This window comes from Patella vulgata, chromosome 1 (genome assembly GCF_932274485.2).
Source record: "Patella vulgata chromosome 1, xgPatVulg1.2, whole genome shotgun sequence".
In the NCBI taxonomy this organism is placed as follows: domain Eukaryota; kingdom Metazoa; phylum Mollusca; class Gastropoda; family Patellidae; genus Patella; species Patella vulgata.
Window position 1 is genome coordinate 69,101,927 of NC_065879.2, and position 23,019 is coordinate 69,124,945.

At 37.5% G+C, this 23,019-nt stretch overlaps 1 protein-coding gene across 2 annotated transcripts; it reads left to right on the forward strand.

Annotated features, from left to right (window-relative positions):
- The first annotated feature begins 15,358 nt into the window (after positions 1–15,358).
- LOC126822516 (uncharacterized) lies at positions 15,359–21,055 on the forward strand. 2 transcript variants are annotated; one of them, XM_056101379.1, is made up of 7 exons: positions 15,359–15,517; positions 16,498–16,594; positions 16,827–16,957; positions 17,659–17,823; positions 18,444–18,548; positions 18,850–19,056; positions 19,180–21,055. In XM_056101379.1, the coding sequence occupies exons 1-7, from the start codon at positions 15,454–15,456 to the stop codon at positions 19,521–19,523; spliced, it is 1,113 nt and encodes a 370-aa protein (XP_055957354.1). In that variant the 5' UTR covers positions 15,359–15,453; the 3' UTR covers positions 19,524–21,055. The 2 variants fall into 2 exon arrangements, with proteins under 2 accessions (XP_055957354.1, XP_050407410.1); XM_050551453.2 differs by having other exon boundaries at positions 18,850–21,055.
- Positions 21,056–23,019: the final 1,964 nt, after the last annotated feature.

Consider the following 23,019-nt stretch of genomic DNA (forward strand, 5'->3'; position numbering starts at 1 on the left):
TACCAGCTTTTTTCTCTTTCTCTAATTGGAGTATAGAATTAAGAAGGGATTTTTTTTTGTGTTAACCAGGCTGAATTATCTACTGTTGTTTATTTTTTAAAGAAGTCTCCAATTTTATAGTGAGTGCACGGTTCGCTAACCTGGTGGTTTAGGGTTCGCTTCTGGTGTTGGCCGAGAAAGTTCCCCTGAATTTTCCGGCGTGTCTTCCCCTTGTCAGTGGTGCAAGGCGGAGGGTCTGTCGAAGATTAGTGTCTAGTCGTTCGGTTGGGACGAAAAATCGAGGTCTCGTGATCATATTGACTTGCACGTAAAAAAAGAAACATGACAGTTTTAATTCGTAATAAGAGTCGGCCGTAACGCCACCCTCTGACAAAATGTCTTTCATACCACACTGCATGGAGTATACCCGTCTTCATTAGTCCAGTCGGTGCAGTAAAGTAGGACATTAAACCCTATTTCATTTTATTTCGGGATAGCAATTGGCCAGAATAAGAGGAGATGACGTTGGATTCGCTCAGATTAGTAACAACCAAACACAGCATTTGGCACAATGAGTCGCTGTTAATTCGAAGATAGCTATTGGCTGTTTAAAAGCAAATGTTAACTACAATAAATGTCCAATTGAATAGAGTTTGGTGTATAGTCGTAGCATGATATGGTGACTTGCTTGTGTGGCCAGCGATGCGTTACATATCATGGAGTTCTTCTCGGCCAACGATGAGATTCGAGCTCAGAAAACTACACGATTACAGCGTCCATCCGCGGTCATGTCCCCAACAGTTCTAAAGCCAAGGCAAGGCGAACAAAGAGGGCTGGAACCATATAACTTGACAGTAAGGCACTATGGAACACAATCATAGGTTTGCTTTGGCCTCCGGAGTTGCTTTAATCACACGCAGACAAACTTAAACGATTCTTATCTCTATATAATGACAACTGGGACTTTCTTTTCACGATAAAAACATGGTAATAGATAAGAGTAGAATAGATAATGTCATAGCTCCAATCTACCTTTTAACCTTTTGGTCAACCAAATTTCGCCATTTATTATTTTATTGTACCACAACCGCTCAAAAATGAGGAAGGAAGTTTCGATTATCAAAGTAATTGTATTCTGTTGTATATATGTAGCCGCGATCAAAGGTTAGTATTTTGATTACTTTTTATATTACTGCAAAACGTTTGTTATATTGGTAGATTATGGATGCGCATTGGCATAATATATCTTTTTACTGAATTGCGTGAAAAATTGAAATTATTTTTACGTTCCCTTTATAACTGACCTTAACAGTTGTTGAATGTGCATCTTCTTGTCGTACGTGAGAATAAAGTATACCCACGACCAGTGGCCCAGGTGTGATGCCTAAACAGTATTCTGTTTCCATGAAACGTGTAAATTTGAGCTTTTTGTTGGTTGGATTGATGCAGCTGATAAAATTGAATGTTATATTAGAACTTCGATTTTTCAAAATGTTCTCGGAGAACCCCAGATCCCCCAGCCCCCAATCCACATATACTGCGTCCGAGATTTTCTTGAACTGGATTAATCTCATAAAATTCGCAGATCGGAAAATGGAATAAAATTTATTTTAATGAGAATCAAAATGGTACTCAGGTCTGCTACCATTTTGTAATATATTTAGACCTCTGTCTAGATTTTAAAAAAAATTAGATTTATCAGAAAGCAACATGATGAATAAAACTTGATTTTGCATCTTGGTGGTCGACAACTTGAATCGTATTGTTCTTGTTTCACCTATATTTTGACATAAACCAAAGAGGCTCACCTCTAGACAATTATGTACTTTAAGACGCCATTTGCCGATCGTCGTATTTATAAAGAATGAAAGTTTAATGAAAGGAGTGGAGTTTCATGCCTCACACAACGGTTAAATAATTTTGAGAGTAACATAATGTTCTAAGTTTACGCGTGCTACGCCAGCACGAGAATTCTGCCCGAATCCAACCACCAAGATGTATTTTAATGCACCATCAATTTTTACACAGAAAGCATGGTTTTTATCCGACCAAAAATTAGAATATTCAGGGCAAAGTATAAAGTGACACAACCTTGTTGCAAACTAGTCTCGACACCAATAGACTGAAAATATTATTTTCCAACACAGAATAGTGGCTCTTGGATACAAAAGTCCAAAATACGGACAATACACTTTTGCACTGTCAATACCCCTTTAAATCGCACATCCGTGTGTCATCATTTAAGCGAACATTTCAATTTCATCACTTTCTTGCCCTTTAGATAAAACGAAAAAAATGATATTTCCGCATCCAGACGACGTTTACTAGAACATTATATCGATATGTAAGTGTTTCATTCACCATACATACAAGTATGCCGCATTCCGTTTAGTATAATAAAAGCATTTCATCGTTTTATAAAGGATTATAATGTTTCTTATTCTCCAATTTCAAACGTCTCTGACCTCACGCTTATATCAATGAGTTGGGTATTGATCTTAAATATAAATTTTTTAAATATTTAATTTAAACAACTAGATTAGTTTATATCATAATTACTCTGAGGTGTCATTTACGGGATTTGATAATATTAAAAATATAAATCATTCATAAACTTATTGATATAAGCAGCATTTCCTGTGAAGCAGTGGGGGTCACGGTGGCTAGGTGCTTAAGACGCTGGCTCGCTAGCCTGGGGGTCGGGTGTTCGATCCCTGCATTGGCCGAGAAAGTTCATCCGGATTTTCCGACGTGGTTTCCCCTTGTCAGTGGTGCAGAACGGAGTGCCTGACAAGGACAGCTGTCTAGTCCTTTGGACGATACGAAAAACCGAGGTCCCGTGTTTACATTGGAATGCACGTAAAAGATCCCTAGCAGTTGGAATTCGATATAAGAGTAGACGATAGTGCCGCTGCCCGGGCAAAATTTACCTCATAACACACTGTATGGCGTATGCCCGTCTTCATTAGCCCAGTATAGGAGCAGAACAGTAGGACGTTAAACCTCATTTCATTTCATTTCTGTGAAGCAGTAAGACGACAAAGAAATGTAAATAAAGATGCAGTTTTATCTTTTTGATTTATACGTTTACCATCACAATTACCGAAAAAATCAGCTAGTATATCTTAATAGTATAGATCATTGACCTTCATTTGTAAGATCTGTCACTTCCATTAACATTAACATTATCCATATGGAGCGTACTAAATATTGACGAAAACAGAATTGTCAAAATCGAAGGTACGATGGTATCCGTTGTCAAGTATTGGTAAATGTTATTGTAAAACGTAGTGAATATTTCTAACGTTTAATTGTCAGATATCTTTATGCATTCTGGTACAAAGTTTCAAAGTGTGAATTTAGAAGTTATAAAAATGATAACAATGTGTATTCAATGCAAACATAGCTCAACGCAAAAGCGGTTTCAATCCCTTGTCAGTTGAATTTCGATATAAGAGTAGGCTGTGGCGCCGCTTTCCAGGCAAAATTTCCCCCATAGCACACTGTATGGCGTATGCCCGTCTTCATTAGCCCAATTAAAGCAGAACTGTAGGACGTTAAACCCCCATTTCATTTCATTTGTTTATTATTTCAGGAAGAGTTCAAAGTAAAGGGAGACAATTCGTGGTTAACTTTATGAACAATGGTAATCCGGGTGCAAACTTTTTGTTTGCTTCGTCCGAGGAACCTGGGAACTTTACGATCCAGTCTATCTCTATGTCATCACTGATACTTCCTTTATCACCAATGAAATCCGTCAGCATTCGTCTTCCGGATAACTTGGAGTCCATGCCAAAGACTAACTTGGACCGTGTGGGCATACTTGTCACGTCAACAGTGGACATGACTATCTATGCGCTGAATGAGAACACAGCCGGAAACAGTGAAGATTCCTACGCGGTACTTCCGATAGCAGCTCTGTCTACTCTCTATGTTGTTACGGGAGCGGGAAGTAATGAATTAATTACAGTTGCGGCCGTTGATTATTCAACAAATGTGAACATAACACTGAAAACCACTTGTAACGTAGATTGGGAACGGACTACTTACTATGACGGAGATACGATATCGGTAGATATAAACTCCCTTGATGTCTTTCAACTGGCTCACACAAGTAATTCGGACAGACAATGCGTATTCGCTGGAACTCAGGTATAGTTGATGTGTATCTCACTTAGAAAATAACTTGATCGTTTGTTCAAGTCCAGTTCCCTTTTAGTAAGGGATAGTTGGTTGATTTGGGGCTGACAAGTAAAGTTTTGGGTAGTCGAAGACCCGAGGTCAGCCATGTATAGATTATCACGTAAACGATGCGTTGGCAGTTCAGACCCAACGAAAACCCAAGGTCTGCCATGTATAGATAAGCATTGAAACGAAACCCTGGCAGTTGAAATTCCATGCTGTCTAAACAAGTAAACGTTTGCGTATTAGTTTAGATACGACGAAAACCAGAGGTCCAGCTATATACAAACGTGACAACAGAAAACGTTAATGGTATGTTAGTCTCTAAATGACCGAAGTATACTGTTGAGAAGACGTAAAACTCCACCCCTTTCTGTATTGAGAAATGTATTGTCTCGTTCTAGAATTCTTACAGTATCCACAACAATACTGGCAGTGATTTCGGATTTAATCGATACCGTTTAAAATCTGTATATTCGTCTAGGATTTTATCAAGTGTTCTTCTTTTACAGGTATTATCCGATAAACCCGTATCTGTTCTATCTGGGGCTTCGTGTACGGGCACCAATTGCGACCATACGGTAACACAGATGCTTCCGGTTGAGTTATGGGGAAAGCGGTTCATAGTTCCCAGTTTTAACGACACGGGCCATATCAGAATCCAAATGGCGGCATCAGAAGACGATACAAATATTTATGTAACGGAACATTACGGGGATGGTACTCGGCACACCACACACCGGATTATCGATGCAAACCGTGTGATGGATATATATGTGCCTAATCTGACCTTCACAGAAATCTTCAGTTATAGAAATATTCTTGTGACAGGATTCAGCACTGGTCCAGCTCCGTTCAGTTTCCCTATTGCTAGCATTGAGAGTTTTGGCTGGAATTACACCATCTCCACGATGGATAATGTTTATGCATCAAACTTCTCCAGCTACGTCAATATATTGACAAAAACCGACATGCTTTCAACTTTAACTATGGATGGTTTTGCGCCTCATCCTTCTCACTGGTCTAGAGTTACAGACCTTGGTTACTCTGTGGCCACCATTCCTATAACTCGAGGAAGTCATCGATTTGAAGCTTCAGATCCTTTTATGGTTCTTGTGTATGGTTATTCTTCAAAGGGGTCATATGGTTACAATGCAGGATATGGCTTTGATAGCTTTCCCTCCGGTAAGTCAACTGATTTGAATTTCGAAAGAAATATTTTGATTGCATACTCGTCAATATTAAAGGATCGCAACAATTGACGTTGAATATGTCCCCCAGTCCTTTAAGAGAGTGTTTAAGCGACAATGAAATGGTTTTACATTCTCAATTTGAGTTCTTTATACTATGTTTAAAGAGATATTATCACTTTCAGAAAGCAATTTGTAAAATAGCATATTCCAAAATAACTATGTTACCGGCACTCGCTCGTGAAATTACACCGCGAAACATTGTATAGGGCTGATTTGTTAACATGGCCCTTTAAACGCGCTCTCTGATTTGGGGCTATAAATCTTTGTTGAAAATTCTATGAATTTTGGGGGTTTTCTTTGGCAAGACACTGCCATAGCCTATATGGGTCTTCGTCCTTTAAATTGGTTTGGAACTGGTTAGTATCTTAGCCTGTCTCCCCCGTTGTCCCGGTTGTCGATTGTCCTGGGTGTTAGACAGTTCCATAGTCTACACAAATTACTGTTTCTCCCTTTAAAGGTCTTGGTGGTATGCTATTTTGCCCTTAGATGTTTGGTTTTTCATTTTGTGTCACAGCCGTATTGTGTTGGTTAAGGACATCGTCGTCGACTGGTTTTCAATAATAATAATATATATGAAATGCACTACACTGCGATGTATTATCGGGCTACAGTAACTAAACGATGCTTTATTAAGTTTACAATTTTTGTATATAGGTGGATTAGTCGTAACTGCACCCACCTTACCACCAACAACCATGCCAGCAGTGTCAACAGTAACAGCTACTACATCAACACCAAACTCGTGCATTGATAAACCTGGAGTGGACTGTCAATTACTTAACGATACTATACATATTTGCAAAGATTCGAAAACTGCTATAGAATATTGTAGGAAATATTGTAAAATGTGTTAACATTGTCCTAAGCCTGATGGTTGTATCATTGGATAAAAGGAACGCAAAGTACATTGTATGTTCTGCTACATAGGTAGCATTACTATCTGTTCTCTTTGGGGATCCCTTTTAGCAATAAATTAGATTTAATTTCAAATAGTGGTTACAAAACCGACAAAATATTGTTTTCACGAGACACTAACATGTGGGTTTGGGTGTATATCTGTAAACTTCGTCACTAACGCACCTATTGTTCGCTATATAGAATCCCAAAACGATAACCCAGTAATTCAAATGCAGTCTCATTTATTGTATGGGTGTCGCTTTGTAGCCGATGTTGGGCATATTAAATTGTGAATCACACTACCCGGCTTATTTGGAGATTAGCTACGGAAGTCGGTTAGAGAAACATTCAGAGTCAAATTTTATTAAAAAGGTTGACATAAAAATAAACTAGAAATAATACACTGCAGTAATATCTATCGCCGTACTTTTACTCTCGGTGGAGATGGACCACGAGCTCTAGTAGGTGGAGATGGACCACGAGCTCTAGTAGGTGGAGATGGACCACGAGCTCTAGTAGGTGGAGATGGACCACGAGCTCTAGTAGGTGGAGATGGACCACGAGCTCTAGTAGGTGGAGATTTACCTTCCCTTTGTGGAGATTTACCTTCCCTTTGTGGACTTCCTTCACCTTTTGAAGAACGCCTATTAGCAATGTTCATGGGTTCCTTTTCTCTCCGATTAATAAAGCGACCTTCTCTGGACTTCTTGGCCACTTCGTCCCTTCCTTTGCTTGTTGATGGAAGAATGGGGATATCTTCAATATCTCTGGAAGCGTTGTGTCTTTTGGATACCGGAATGTTGGCAGTGCGTCCGACGGGTTTTGTTGGAAGTACAGGATAGTCTTGGTCTAGTTCTGCTACGGTGACTACGGTATTTTTACCTCGTTTCTTGTCCGGCTTTGCCTTCGTAGGTACACCTATTGGTTTGGTTGGCAGTATAGGGTAGCTGTCAATCTTACCCAGTGGTACTAACAAAATAAAAAAAAACAATTATTAAAAAATGCAATATGTAAGAGCTAAATCTGCCTATTGTCTCATATCATTAATTAGACATTATAAAAAATGAAATGAATTGAAATGGGGTTTAACGTCCTACTCCGAACTGGGCTAATGAAGACGGGCATATTGTCAAGGGATCTTTTACGTGCACGCCAATGTGTACACGGGACCTCGGCTTTTCGTACGATCCGAACAACTAGACAGCTGTCCTTGTCACGCCCCCCGTCCTGCATCACTGACAAGGGTGAACCACGCTGAAAAATTTGGATGAACTTTCTCGGCCAATGCAGGGATCGAACACCCGACCTCCAGGCTAGCGAGCCAGCGTCTTAATTGCCCATTTAGCCACCGTGATTCCCCAATTAGACATATATTTACATGAAAAGTCCATATCAATTATCCAACTTACTAGTCCATCGGATGGCTCGGATTTTCAACGGATTTAAACACGATCGCCATTTAAGGATTTAATTAAAAAATGGCTAATTAAGGCTACGTCGCGAAGTACCATTGCTACAATAATATACAATATATTATTTCACACCTTGTCAAAAATTCGTTTATAATAAAGTAATTTGAATGAAATTTTCAATATATATTCACTTTTTTGTCGTTATCTACTTTTGAACTATTATAGCCAGAACGGCCAGCTCTGTATCTAAATCTTACATAATGGGTCTTTAAGAATTAACTAAGTCAAGAATCGACTATTCGGGTGTTTCAATTGTTAAAATTTAGACGTACATTAATCGTGAACATTTCTCGGATTATTCAGTTAGTCTTTTGGAATATAATAATAAATTGGGAAAGCGGAAAAAGAGAGAATATCACGGAGCCGTGGTAATCTATAGTCTGTATATAGAATTTGTAATGTGAATAATGAACGATGAAGTTCTTTTCGTCAAATCCAACACGAATGACTTCCATCGTTAGTCAAATCCAAAACAAATGACTTCCATCGCTTTTTAAACACATGTGACCAAAATTTCTTACCGGCATACACAGTACATATAAAGGTAATATTTTTTACCTATTTTATTGTCAGCTGCATAGTCTATGCTGAGTTTGGAAATTTTGTTGATGACTTTTTTAGACATTTTTTTATGAACACATCCAACTAATATTATTAGTGCTATCAATACAAATGTTACCACGGCTATAATGGTTACAAGTGCATCAAATGAGAGAGTTTGAGATGCTGAAAATAGAAAATAACAGTAGATCATTTAGTAATTAACACACAGTATATTTTATATTTATTTTCCATATTTTACACACATAATTCTTCAAACCTGGTTGCTGGTTTGTGTGTGCTTAATCTGGTTGTAATGAATTTAAAATTCAAAGATACTGCACTGTGGTCTAATATTTGGGTGGTTTGTATTCAACAGGATATTCGCTCCGCCCCAGTCACGGACTCCGCTACGACTCTGATCACAGTTACGCACAGTTAAGGAAATAACATGCGTGTTTACATTTGGATTAGGACATTGTTAACTTGACCTCATGCAGATGAAAAAGTTGCTTACCAACTTCTTTTTGGAAATATCTGGCTTTAAAACCTTTATACTCAAGTAAACTATTGGTGAAAAATTGTACATAGATTCTTCTACTCGTACTGTGTAATGATGGCTGCCTAATACCACAGAATGTCAAAAGATGAGTACCAATAGTTGCTGACTGACCTGACAATACACAAATATATAAATGAATTATAAAAGCTGAAGACCAATATAAAGAGCTAGCTGACCATTTTACTTGTCGCATTTTCTGATATCAGGTCAGTTGCACCATTCTCCATTATATCTATACCTTATGTGAATGTTTGTTTGATTGTAGGTTCACTATAGTTTATAAATGTTCACACAACTCTATAATAACAGTTGCTTTTGTTTTACACGTACAAGGAGGAAACGAGGCTGTGAAATCGGTAAATTTCAAGAAATCTTCTTGTCAAACACTGAGATCGCCCCGCGAGAGTGGTCCAGTGGCTACTTATTATATTATCAACTTACCATCATAGACGAGTATTCTATCATTTACGCACATGCCCGAGTCTTCTATTACAGAGTCTCTAAATTCTAGCTCCACTATTTGATATATAGAAGCTGCAGTGATCAGCCACGAACATGATAAATTACTGAAAGGATGATAATAATGATAACACTGTTAGTATGCCTCACTAGAAGACTACTGATAGTCATAGCATTATAAGTATTTAAAATACAGATGTGACGTCACCCTTTGATGTTGGCGTACCATGATTTCAAATAATCGTACGGACAACTTGCCAGTCGTACATTATTTATACTAGTGAAATATTGGACTCGCGTGACATATTTCATTGAAAAGCACGTGCGGGATAGTGTCTGTATTTTAAGTTGTTTAATGGTATCGAGCTAAAGACATTGCGTAATATATTGAAACAACACTCGGCTAACGCCGGGGGGTCTGGGAAAGAACAAAGTATATTTGTTCGAGTGGGACAAAAATCCGAGGTCCTCTGTAGACATTCGTGTGTACGTAAAAGATCCATTGACAGTTGGAATTCGCTTGTACGTGACAAGGTGTAGGGTCGCCTGTCAAACCTCGTGGGTTTCCTCCAGATCACCCAGTTTCCTGCCCCTACGCGCAAGCGAATTATTGAATTAAAATTCAACCATATGTTAGTACCAAATTGACGTAGTTTGTGTCGAGTGGTTGTTAAACTCCTTTTTGCCTCTCTCATAATCATCACCATACATCAGAAATTGATTGTGGATATCTATCCTATTGCTTTAATGTTGTTTTGCCTGAGTATTGTTCAATTCTTTAGCTTTAACTGCATTTCCATTAGTACTGATCCGGTACGGCCCCGGTCCGGTTGCGGATACGGAAAAAATCACTTTCATAGAAATTTAGTAAGAGTGTTTCCTTATGTGCGGGTACGGATACGGTTCTCTATGCGGCATCCGGTACGGTTTTTCGAAACGGACCATGTCGCGATCGGTACGGAAACACATGCGTAACCGTGTCCGTAAACGCACATAAGGAAATACAGTTTGGGTAACACGCACGGGAAAAAGCTAAAAATAGGTAGGGAAATTCCAATTTTCGCCCTCTCTTGGACTCGTGTTCATGGAATCAGAAAAAGAAAAAATGAAAATAGAAAGAAAGGACATAGAGAAACTGATTGAACTTGTACGTGACCATTATATGCCTGTATGATGCAGGCTGTGCAGAATATGAAGATGCACAACTGGTGCACAATGTCTGGGAATCGATTTCCCAGGCTATGGGATGATTCCATCAAAGGTGAGTGATCAAACTATCGATGCATAGTGACTGATAAGCAGATTGTATTCATCATCATCACATGTATGCTGCAGCCAATATTATCAATGTTTTTTCTTCTTCTACGAACCTTGACAATGCCGGTGCCATGTTGAAAAGAGAGCCCTTCCGCTTGAATAACCGCATATAAGGATACATAACCTGCCGTGTGCCATGTCTGCTCCCAGACCGGAGCCGGACCGGGTCCGTACTAAAGGAAATACAGCTTTATGCACGTTTGTATTTTCCTGACTCACTCACCCACCATGATCGAATCTCGGTGATTATTGTTTAAAGATACATTAGTTTAGAGTTTAATAAATAGTTGGCCATTCTTGCTATAATAATTCAAAAATAGATGATAAAAAAAGAAAATATTGAACTGAGTTGTAACTGTTGGAAGTTTGGACTAGAAATAGGCATCAACTGTGTCCGCACTAATCATTATCAGATACATATGATAGGCCTACCGGTAGCAATATTTAAGATATTATTATTATTATTATTATTAATAGTCTAAATAAGGTAATACATGTTCATATAGCGGATCGCGATATTTGGCGAATATGTCGAATATAGGTCTACTATCGGTACGGCGAAATGAAATAATTTACAAAGCTATAGAATAGTAATTTCTTAACGCAAGCGTGCAAATGTGACGACACACAACACACACGAGAATTGCCGATCGTTTGATTGACAGACGATAACTCCACCCACATATTCTCGATTATCAAGTAACATTCTCAACGGCTATGGTACCTCGCTTAATAGGCCTTTCATCACCAATCCCCGGTAGTGACACCAGTGAGTAAGGGTAAACGTTAGCTTGATCCTCCCTTTACTGATTTAATTTTAAATGGGCGACTGATTATATCCAAGCTGTATCCAAGCGATCCGAGGGTCTGCAGAGTTGATTTTGAGCTTGTCATGTACATATAGATCTAATTAATCATTTCTATAACACCTGAAGCCCAAATAAAGACTTGCAATAGGCAGATTTAGCTCTTGCATAATGTACGAGAATGTTTAAAGCAACACGCAAATTAGGATCGATTCCTAATCTTCAAACGTTCGCACAACAGCCTTTACTTATATGTTAGGTTTTTAAACTTCTATACCTACTGCCCGGTTCCAAAGTCTCTCTTGGCTATAGTGCGATCGATAGAAAGCGGGATATTAATAAATAAGGTAATAAAAATGTCCACAAATTGAGATCTGAGCGATTATTTTACCCCTGGAATGACAAGTGTTGACGATTTATTAATTGAATCACCACGCTATGTAGGCTATGTTGTGTGACGTCACATTTGCACGCTTGCGTTAAGAAATTACTATTCTTTAGCTTTGTAAATTATTTCATTTCGCCGTACCGATAGTAGACCTATATTCGACATGTTCGCCAAATATCGCGATCCGCTATATGAACATGTATTACCTTATTTAGACTATTAATAATAATAATAATAATATCTTAAATATCGCTACCGGTAGGCCTATCATCTGTAGCCTATCTGATAATGATTAGGCTATATATCGTCTTCTTATTAATTGACCCAGCCATAGACTACATATAGAATACTTTAAACACTTTGGCCTCAATTTTTTAAAAATTTTAAACCGATGTTGTACTGTAGACGAAGTGAAATTTTAAATATTAGTATTAACCTTGAATACAGACTTGGGTAACTTGGAGAAGTAAAATATTGGTAGGAACTGGTTGCTATCAAATTAATCTGTCCTGAACACCCTTCTACACTGTTCTCAACACAAAAGAGAACAAATAAAACTCCCAAGATCATTAGATACATACTAATGAACAGATGTATTTAGAAGACTTAAATAAATATTAAGACAAACACCATAAAAAATCAAACTTGTCGCGGAAATAGTATGAGTGACATCTCTTCCTAGGAAGTCGCCATCTTTGTAATCATGGTTACGGCGAATGTCCATTGTGACGTCATAGTGAATATACGTCATAATGATTTAACCTCACAATGATATTACATGCTTGTCTTGGGGAATGGAAGGAAACTGAGGTTTAAAGTTTTTTAGATTATCGGGTGTAAGTTTCGCTTTTCAAATATATTCAGTAAAATCAAAAAGATTAAGATAAACATATTTGGTAAAAATAAAAAAATATCACGTCTATTCAAACAGTCAGATGAAACAGTTAGTTAATCTTGATCTAGGGCCTACCTATATTATTAGCGGTTTATTACCGCGTAACAAAATAACTAATTCATACAGTATGTTACATCATAAAAAACGCTAAATGCCACTTAAGGATTATGTTACATCATCTTAATAATGTTGGTGTGCTCGCTAATAAAACAGATGAAATGAACTGCTATTACGACATTCGCCCGTTTAAAGGAGCTAAATCGGTAACATTGGGGACCTCGAAATTGACACAAGTGGGTCGCAACTCATATAATACTGCATAATATGAATGTATATAAACTGATTTACATTCAATCGTTTCTGTTTTTACTCTAATTTCAAATCACTTATGTTCCGTGAAATAAGCCAGCAGTCTCAATCGAATGCAAATTCCTAGCGTCTGGTTATTCCAATCTACATACGCCGTTTGGTTTGGTGCAATATGTCTAGCCTCGTTCCTCGAGTTTCTTGCTAGAACTGGGGCTGAAACGCATTATGGTACACCATTCGTGTAGGCTACTAATGGTAAAATATTTATTTTGTCTTAAATATTGGATATGCCCATCTTTTTCCGGTAAGATCACAGCATCAATGTTGTTTTAAATTGACAAATAATTCGTATTTTCAATGTTGAAGATTTGGGATGATGTTGAGTTAGATACTTAGCTACTTTAAACACACATTATGCAAGAGGTGAATCTGCCTATTGTAGGTATTTCTTTAGACCAGAAATGTTATAAACTAAAAAGACCATAATCAACTCTAGATGCCATCTTATGTGTCCGATTTTCATTGGATCTGAATCTATACTTTTTATGAGAAAAGTTTCTCGGCCGTGTGCTTTATCCTTTATCGTCAGATGTGGGTTACGTTTTGTAGCCAGATTACATAATTGGTCTATGAACTTTTATTTCATCTCATTATTCCTGAATTGGCTATTGTTAAGCTATACCAGGAAGACTATGTATATTAATGTCATGTTATGAGAGAGAGAAAAATGAGGTTTAACGTCCACTCGACACAAACTAGGTCATTTCGGGACTAACATATGGTTTAATTTTATTTCAATAATTCGCTTGCGCGTAGGGGTCTTTAGCAGTGGGAGGAAACGGAAAGACCCGGAGAAAACCCACGAGGTTGGACAGGCGACCGGCTACTCCTTGTCACGTACAACCGGGGATTCGAAAAAGATTCAACAACAGGTCTTATGATACGGCGCGCACGGCCATGTTATGTATTATATCCTTTTAAACTTGTGTTGTACATAACCTAATATTATTCATAATCCATTGTCATTGATATCTATTATTCTAAGAATGTATATATATATAATTATATATGAAGACGTCTATAGAGGGCAAACTACTAGCTCATGTGATTTAATGTATGTCAGAATGAAGTAAAGTGGAGAAATTTTTACCTGGACGTATTTTTTTTATTTATTTATGCATTTATATCCCGTAAACAAAGAAGTGCTTGTACTTTATCTACTGTAATATATATACACATATACATATTGTATGCTACACAATACAGATTATATACATATATTAATCTACATCATTTATCACCTGATTTATAACAAGACATTATATCGATGTTATATACCAGGATATATATATGTCTACAATGCCCTTAAGTCAAGGTCATAAATCTCAGTGTATTATTGCGACACTTGTTTTTCAAGCCGGACGATATATATAAACAGTTTTTGTTTTAATTCAATTAAGTATCGGGTAATCAAGAAAGGGAAATCATGCTTTCTGTTGTTCTACCTGATATCACTGCTATTCTGAGGATTTCATAGCTAACATAAACAAAACAATGTCACATATAGGTCATTTAGTAGTGTCCTTTAATATAGCGACATTATTCCCCACCCAACCCTCTTATTTAGCGAATCCCGTTTATCTTTTGAATACGTGAACACAGTTGAAGATCATAGACATTCAAAATTACTCTGGTCGAAAAATAAATTATTCAAATTCATCAATTTTAAAAGACAGGGGTATAATTTTGACACTAACCATTATATGGAAACATATTAGAATATTGGTTTTTCATATTTCAGAAGAATATTGGTTTTTCATATTTCAGATTCATGAAAAGTATGTCGTATTGTAGCAGAGAGAATCTTCGCTAATAACTATAGAGACTGGAACTATCCTTGAAACTATTTATTACCGGAAAACATTAAACATCATATACGTAGGGGTCTTTAGCAGTGGGAGGAAACCCACGAGGTTGGACAGGCGACCCTACTCCTTGTCACGTACAACCGGGGATTCGAAACCACGCCAGTTGACTCAATGACAGACCTTATGATACAGCAAGCACATGCTAACCATTCGGCCCCCCCCCCCGCAATAAAATAAACAATAAGATAGAAATTAAACTCATTAATAGAAACAGTTAATAAATTTATCAGCATTATAGTATTGTCCCTTTAATGAATCCACTCATTTGGTGGTGTTAATTTATACTTGCTTTATTATCGATCTGTTTAGTAACTACACAGATCTGTACGCACTGACCCGTTCATAGTAATTATTAATGTCCTTGACGTAGTTGTTATGATAAACAAATATGGCGGTTATCTGACCCGAGAAAAATATATTCCAAAGGTATTTTCCATTTTATCAAAGTCAGTCAGGAAAACGGTAAATGTTTAAGATGGATATGGTATTTAAGGTGGTAATCATTATTGTGGTAACAGTTTACAGCACTGGTAAGTCTTTTTTTATATCAAAATTAATATAAAAATATGTCTTTATATAACCTGTACGTCCACTTTACTTATTGATGACAGAGCATTTATATATGTAGATCTTATAATAGTAGTAAAATCCAAACGACAAACCTATGGACAAGACACACATTCTACACACATTTCAAGCAATAAACAATCAAAGGTAAATATCAAATTAAGTGAACGGATCCGGGGTGTCAATTGAACAAATGATCTAATAGGCAGAAAAGCCAAGCAGTTTTATTCACTAAAATTAGTACAATATATCTTGAATTTTTTCGTTACAAGCAACTATCGTTTAATAATCAAGTAAATCAATAGACATAACATTCTTTAAATAACTCTTCTAATATAATTGCCACATATAACGAAGCATTATGTAAGCACTCAATCTGCCTATTATAGGTCTTTTTTTTCTAGCTTTAAACGTAATATAAATCATTAACTAGAATACATTTATTAACATGACAAGCTCATAATCAACTCCCTGGGTTATCGGATGCATCGCTTGAAATTTTCAATATATTCGTTTCTCGTTATCTATTTTTGAGCTGTTATAGCAAAGGCGGTCAACTTACATATTGCATCTTTATTGCATTTAATATTATATATTGACTATTATTGCATTCTCTTTATAATTATGACTCTTTCCAAATTGAATCTATTTAGGAGAGTATAATGTAGGGTATTCTTACCATTTTTTCAAAATGTTTCCTATAATTTGTCAAATGAGATTTACGGTAGCTCAATGCTCTCCATTTCGGTCACTGGACTTTGTTGACTCGCTTTTAGGAAAAGGAATTTATTTGATGGTGTTTAACATCTCATCGGGAGAATATTTGAAATCTTTTGATTCTAACCTACCCCCACCTGGTCATCCAAGCATGCGCCACCCCTGCTAAATGTGATCAGGTCCTAAGTTAGAGTGGTTTGTTATATTTTGTGATTTATATTTCCAGATGCTGCGTGTAATGGGAACACAACTCAAAGGAAGGTTGGTTCAGATCAAACTGAGTATGCCTCGTCTCCAGGCTATCTCAATTCCAACTATACCAAGTAAGATATGGTTTTATCGTCGTCGTCGTCGTATTATCATCATCGTCATCAACAGTAGCAGCAGATGTATCGTCATTAGTCAATTAAATAAGACAGACTTAAGGTTTACGTGTCGGTACATGCAACAGTCTTGAATAATGCATACCGTGTCTCTCTATTAGTGAGTGGAGAATTTTAACTCCTTTCCATTACCTTGTTTTGTAAGATTTACTTTGCCTCTTTTACATTTCAGTAATTTGACTTGTCGATGGTTGTTTACACCAAAATGTCAAAATGAAGGACGCCTTCATGTGGAATTTGTTGATATGGATATCCAGAGGCCTGTTGATTTGAATTGTGTCGATTATATTGATCTTTATAAAGGTAGACATTGCAATTCATTAAATATACATTATGCACGAACTTAATTAATCTGCCTATTATATGCCTCTTGCCTGGATTAAAATGTTATATAAAAATTGTTAATAGACATATTCAACCCTCTTGAACATCTAATGGCTAGATATTGAATGGATTAGAACAAACGCGCAATACGATGGATAAAATGGAAAATCGAGACTTCGTTTATTTTGACTATTTGAGCGATATTTCATTTCAAAACCTACAAACATAACTTCGCTCAGAACAAAAAAAGACAGAAATTAGTTAAACTTTGCCTCAATGCATCGCTTGTCTTTAGCCACCTACTAATTGCTGGCAAATACATAAACAGTTTGCAGTTTGGGGATGATCAGGAGGGGGTACTTAGTTGTTAGTCGGATGGTCTGTAAAAAACTCAAGGCCTATTTGCACATTGGTGTGCTCTTAAAGAATACATTACAGTATTCGAAGTTGAATAGACAACGACGTCATTGTCTTGACATAAGCTAAGAAAGAATCCATAGAAAAGATTCTGACCGTATGTTAGCATCAAAACAATTGAAGTATTGTCTTAACGACGCCATTGTCTCGACAACCGTAAAAATGCTCATGACTATACGTCAGTCTCAAAATGTTTGAATTATTGTCTTAAGGAGACGTTAAAACCCATTCCATTCACACTTAATATCCCACTTTTTTCACAGGTCAAACCCCTACATCGGGGTTAAAAATAGCCAGAATGTGTGGAAAACCAGGATATGAAGCATATCATGGTGATATAAAGGGCAATCTGTTAATTATTTTTCATTCGGATGCCACTGAGACTGGAAAGGGGTTCTATGCCAAGATAACTTGCATCAAGATAGAAGGTGAGTTCTAGGTCACTAATGCTAACATTATATTTTTTGACAATCTAGACAACTAGATGGTTATTTCCATGCTAACTTTTTTTCTGTATTATTTTAAATTCTACGACTTTTTAGATTTGGGTAATATAAAGCATGGCTGGTTTGCTTTTTGGAAAGTGTTTATCGGTCCACAAAATAATTGTAGGGAGAGACAATTTGGAGATATCACAGATTTTACGTTTATTTTGGACAGTGTAGGTCAAAGCCGAAAGTTATATTGATAAATGTTAATTGTAAATAATTATATTGTATTATCCATCAGGTTAGTACAGACGTGCCATTATACAACATCAGATTCTTTCTTCCAAAGAATGAACTGACGGGATCGAATGTCGATTCAAGCAATGTTAGCAACGGTGTGTTGAAATTAGCAACTTGGTGGTCGTTCTTAGGTTATAAACAATTTGAAGTCCATTACTCCATTTAACTATTAGTAGTGTCGTGTATGTCACGAGGTATTTTTATTTCTACAACACCTGATACGACTGCTGATCTTTGATGTTTGTGCCAATGATTTGTGGGCAATTTTTCGAGATAAGCAATCAGTTAAATCGAATAAGTAGAAGGTTTCTTTTTTACAGAGTTCCCGGTTGCGGCAGTAGCAGTGCCAGTGACTTTAGTTTCATTGATTGTACTATTTTGTGTGTTTAAGAAGAAGCAAGCCATAGCTGCTAAACGCCTTGCTGGTAAGTTTTGTTAAAGATATAAGGGCTTCTTTGATTTGATTGATGGGTAATCGTATCTGGATTATATTCAAGAATCTGCGCCTAAAATTTAATTCAATTTGAGTTTAACTTCAAAGTTTTAAAATCTAGAACTGGATTTTAAATTTGATTAGAGATAAAATCAGTTTTAGGTTCTAAAGTTAAAACTTATCCAGGGCCCACAAGGTCAGTTTTTAAAAGGCACACATCTATACACACCAACGTGTTGTTTACCGTGTGACTGTTTGTATCTTTAAAACAAAAAGAAATGTTCTATTTACAGAAGCGGAAGCAGCCAAGAAAAAAGCCGAAGAGGCTAAGAAGAAAGCCGAAGGGGCTAAGAAAAACGCTAATGCGGCTTCTGCTACTAAAAAGACAGCTACTGGAGATAAGGCATCAACTAGTGCCCAGGCTACTACTGATGCCAAGCCTGCTACTGGTGACAATGAAGCTTCTAAGAGTTCACCCACTACTGATACCCCCAAGAAAGTACAAGGGGGTGCTATAAGTGCTGAATCTCCCACCAACATAGCCCCCACTACGACAGATATTGTCTCTGCAACACAAGTAAGCGCAATTACGCCTGCAGTCGATCCGAAACCCAAAGAGCAAATACAAAATGCCATGGCAATACCAGAGAAGAAAGTCCCATGCGATGAGATTCTGTATGGAACCCTACATTGGTCTCCAAATGTCCCATTGAGTACTCCTGCTCAAAATGGGACAGTTAATTTGACCCAGGTTCATGTCCTCCCGGCGTCCAACCAGATGCCAGTAATGATGACAAACCATATTTCACAGACATCAAATGTGGCAAATAATCATAACGATAACGAACCCTTAAGATTCGCTCCGCCATCCAGTATGAGATCGGGTATGATGACCAGACAACAAATTCCTATACAGCATGAGTTCTGTTCGGTCGACATACTTCCGCCGCCATACTCGGAAATTTAATGAAAGAATTGGAATTTGGTCTAATTGATTGCGTCGTAATCAATCGTTAAACAAAATATTCAAATGAGAAAAACATATTTTTAACTATTATAGGGGTATTACAGCAATGAAGGACGGGGGTATTTGGTAGGGGGTTTGTGTAATTTGATCCGATTTTCATCATGAAGGTACAAATTTCATTGTATTCACAATTTTAGACAAATCTTAAAAGCCATTTTTGCTTTTAACTGCGTTTAAAGAAATCAGACACAAGCCCTACTAGCTAGGTCAGTGTTTAGATTCCCGATAATCATGGCAGTCGCGGCTGTTTATAAATATATGATCATTTTAATAGCTTGTCTCTAAAGGGGTAATCTTTAAAACTGATTATCTTGTAGTTATGATAATAAAGATTTTCTGACTTCTGTTAACTCTATAGTAATTTAAACACTGAAATTTCCAAGTATAAATTAAAACTAAGTTACAGGTCATTTTAATACAGTAAGTAGTGGGGCAAATTGCTTTATAAAAAGATAGAGAAGCAGTGGGAAAATACCCATGATATTAATTGAAAATCAAGAGCTTAAGGTATTCACGTCGTACTAGGTAGGAATGAACCTTCTCGAAAAGCTACCACACCACAATCCTTTAGATTCCTTAAAAATACCCGACTTGTAACATGACCGTCATGCACTTTGAATGTCAGAAACTCATAATTATGATATACTCGATATAATTAACTTTATACGAGAAGGGTAAAACATATGATTCCAGGACAGAATTATATCAGATATGACTTAATGTTATATTTTCGTACGTACAATATGACCCTTCGGTGACATAATTGTAATGAATATATAAGCTGTAAATAATTACTCGAAAATTATATAAAAGTTGATGTCTCTTGTGTTGAACGTTAATTTGATGTATATTATTATTATTGTTTTCTAATTGCCTTATAAAATGTTCCACCAAATCGCTCCCGTGTATATATCTATTCTCTATCTGTATTGTCCATAAATATTTACATATATTTATTCTCGCTAACCCAGATTACCCCACCAACTGCTTCAGTATTCTTTTCGAAGTTGTCTTCAGGTCAAGAGTAGTGACGCCGGTTTTCCAAATAATCCGAGTTCTCGCAGATGTTATCTTGCCACAACTTACTGTGATATGCATTTATTATTATAGCCACTGATCGTCATTTCAATTTTCCATTTCTAATTTATTACGGCTTAATCTGCGTTTAACACAAAAAAAAAATCAAAATGTCAACCGGATTAGAATTAGTCCCTTTAAAAGATTTTAACAAAGCCTGTTTGGCCTTACCCCGTTTATATCGTCTGCTGAGGGTGCCGAATTTTGACAAATATTTTGACACATCTTTGTAAATACTGAACAAAACTGAACCATTTTGGACTAAAGGCCTATTCAACTTACACAATATTGTAGTTTGCAAAGGAATAAAAACAACGAATGACGATCAGATGCAACTCGTTTCTGCGAATTTTGATGTATGTTCATCCCTTAATAAAGTTATTATTTTCCTGTGTACTAAATTGTTTCTTCGTTTATTTGGCCGATAAAGTTCCAAGGTATTTTCCAGCTTAGTATCCCATTGTTATTGATGCAGCGTCTAGTTGCTCGGATCGCTTGTGAACCAAATGAATCTCACATAAAAGTTTGCAATCACTGGTCTATATTCTACTAACCTTGTTATATTAGGTAGTAAAATTTAACTTTATTTTCCTGGGGCCTTATTCACGAAAACTTAAACTAAGATACAATCGAAATTTTAAGAAATACTGCAATTCGATTGGCTGACCAGTAAAATCAATTTGCATATATCCAATGAAATTGCAGTATTGCTTAAAATTTCGGTTGTAACTTAGTTTAAGTTTTCGTGAATAATGGCCCAGGTCCTAATCCTGGGTGTCTTCGTAGGTTATCTGGTAGCTTCCACCCATAAAATTCAAACCCAAACAATATGTTCATTGAGTTACAAGTAGGGTGCACTAGTCAGTGTGTGCTTACTCTTTATCATTTTAGGTGGACGTGAATATAGGAGGTGACTGTTATGGGTGTGGTCATAGGCAACCTATCACCAACTATGAATAACTAGATCCACAAGCTATGCCTTGTTATTGGGACGTTCATATTCGACTGAATAATATACTATTCAAAAAAAGTAGGGGATATTTGATTTTGGGGGCATAATACTAAAATATGCAAATGACTACGAAAAAAGTCACTATAGAACCTAACAGAAGAAACATTTCCAGTTACATGTGACGCCCAAACGCACCAATAGCTACCGCATGGAATGCAGGTGATGCTTGGGATCATCATGGGGGTCCAACCCAAGATTTGCACGACTCTGACTTCGAATGTTACAGTCATTGTGGCATTGAATTCCAGGGTGGAAACATCAGTTTAATTGTTTTAGTGACCAGAAAACAAATTTTGATATGCGTCGGCTTACCCAAAATGAAAGGTTACGTGCCCTTGGCATGCTACAGATCGGCACAACACAGGCGGTTGTGGCGAGGACGATGAATGTTTCTCAGTCTGTCATAAGCAGGCTATGGTCCAGATACCGTGATACACAATCTGTACAGGACAGACCAAGCTTAGGTCGACCAAGGGCGACAACTCAAGCCCAGGATCGATTTATCCGTACCTTGGCCTTGAGAAATCGTGTCATCACAGCAAATCAGATCAGCGCTCGTCTTCAAACAGACACTGGTGTGAGAGTGAGTGGCCAGACGATTCGGAATCGACTGCATAGGGGTCACCTTCGCGCCCGACGTCCTCGCGTGATCCCTTGTTTGAGAGATCATCACATTCAGGCAAGACGTCGTTGGTGTAGGGATCGTCAACACTGGGATAATCGACGCTGGAGCAATGTGATGTTTTCAGATGAGTCAAGGTTCACTGTTGATTTTTTGGACAGACGTAGGAGGGTGTGGCGTCGTCGAAACGAGCGCTTCCAAGACGTTAACGTCATCAGACATGATCGATTTGGGGGTGGTTCTGTTATGGTGTGGGGAGGCATCACTGTTGCTGGAAGAACGGCTTTACATGTTGTTGCAGGGCGTGTTACAGGCCAGTACTACCGGGACAACATCTTGGCAGTCCATGTTGTGCCGTTCGCACGACGTCATGGCCGCCGTTTCATCTTCCAGGATGACAACGCAAGATGTCACAGGGCCAGGATCGTTACAGGTTACCTCCAACAACAGAACATCACCACATTACCTTGGCCAGCACTGAGTCCCGACCTCTCCCCCATCGAGCATGTCTGGGACATGCTTGGACAGAGGTTACGTCAACGTCAACAACGTCCTGCCAATGTCCAAGAACTTGCTGCTGCGTTGCAACAGGAATGGGACAATCTGGACCAAAATGACCTTAGACGTCTCATTAGGAGTATGCCACGTCGGATCAATGCTTGTTTGGCAAACAGAGGAGGATTTACCCGTTACTGACTTGGTTGTGATGCTGTGGTAACTTTGCT

What these genes read in the sequence shown, in the direction of transcription:
- LOC126822516 (XM_050551453.2), top strand. Translation starts at nt 15,454, where the DNA reads ATGTTTAAGATGGATATGGTATTTAAGGTGGTAATCATTATTGTGGTA. An exon ending in AACTTGCATCAAGATAGAAG is followed by an intron (nt 17,824 to 18,443) that starts GTGAGTTCTAGG and finishes TCTTTTTTACAG; the next exon opens with AGTTCCCGGTTGCGGCAGTA. An exon ending in AGCTGCTAAACGCCTTGCTG is followed by an intron (nt 18,549 to 18,849) that starts GTAAGTTTTGTT and finishes TTCTATTTACAG; the next exon opens with AAGCGGAAGCAGCCAAGAAA.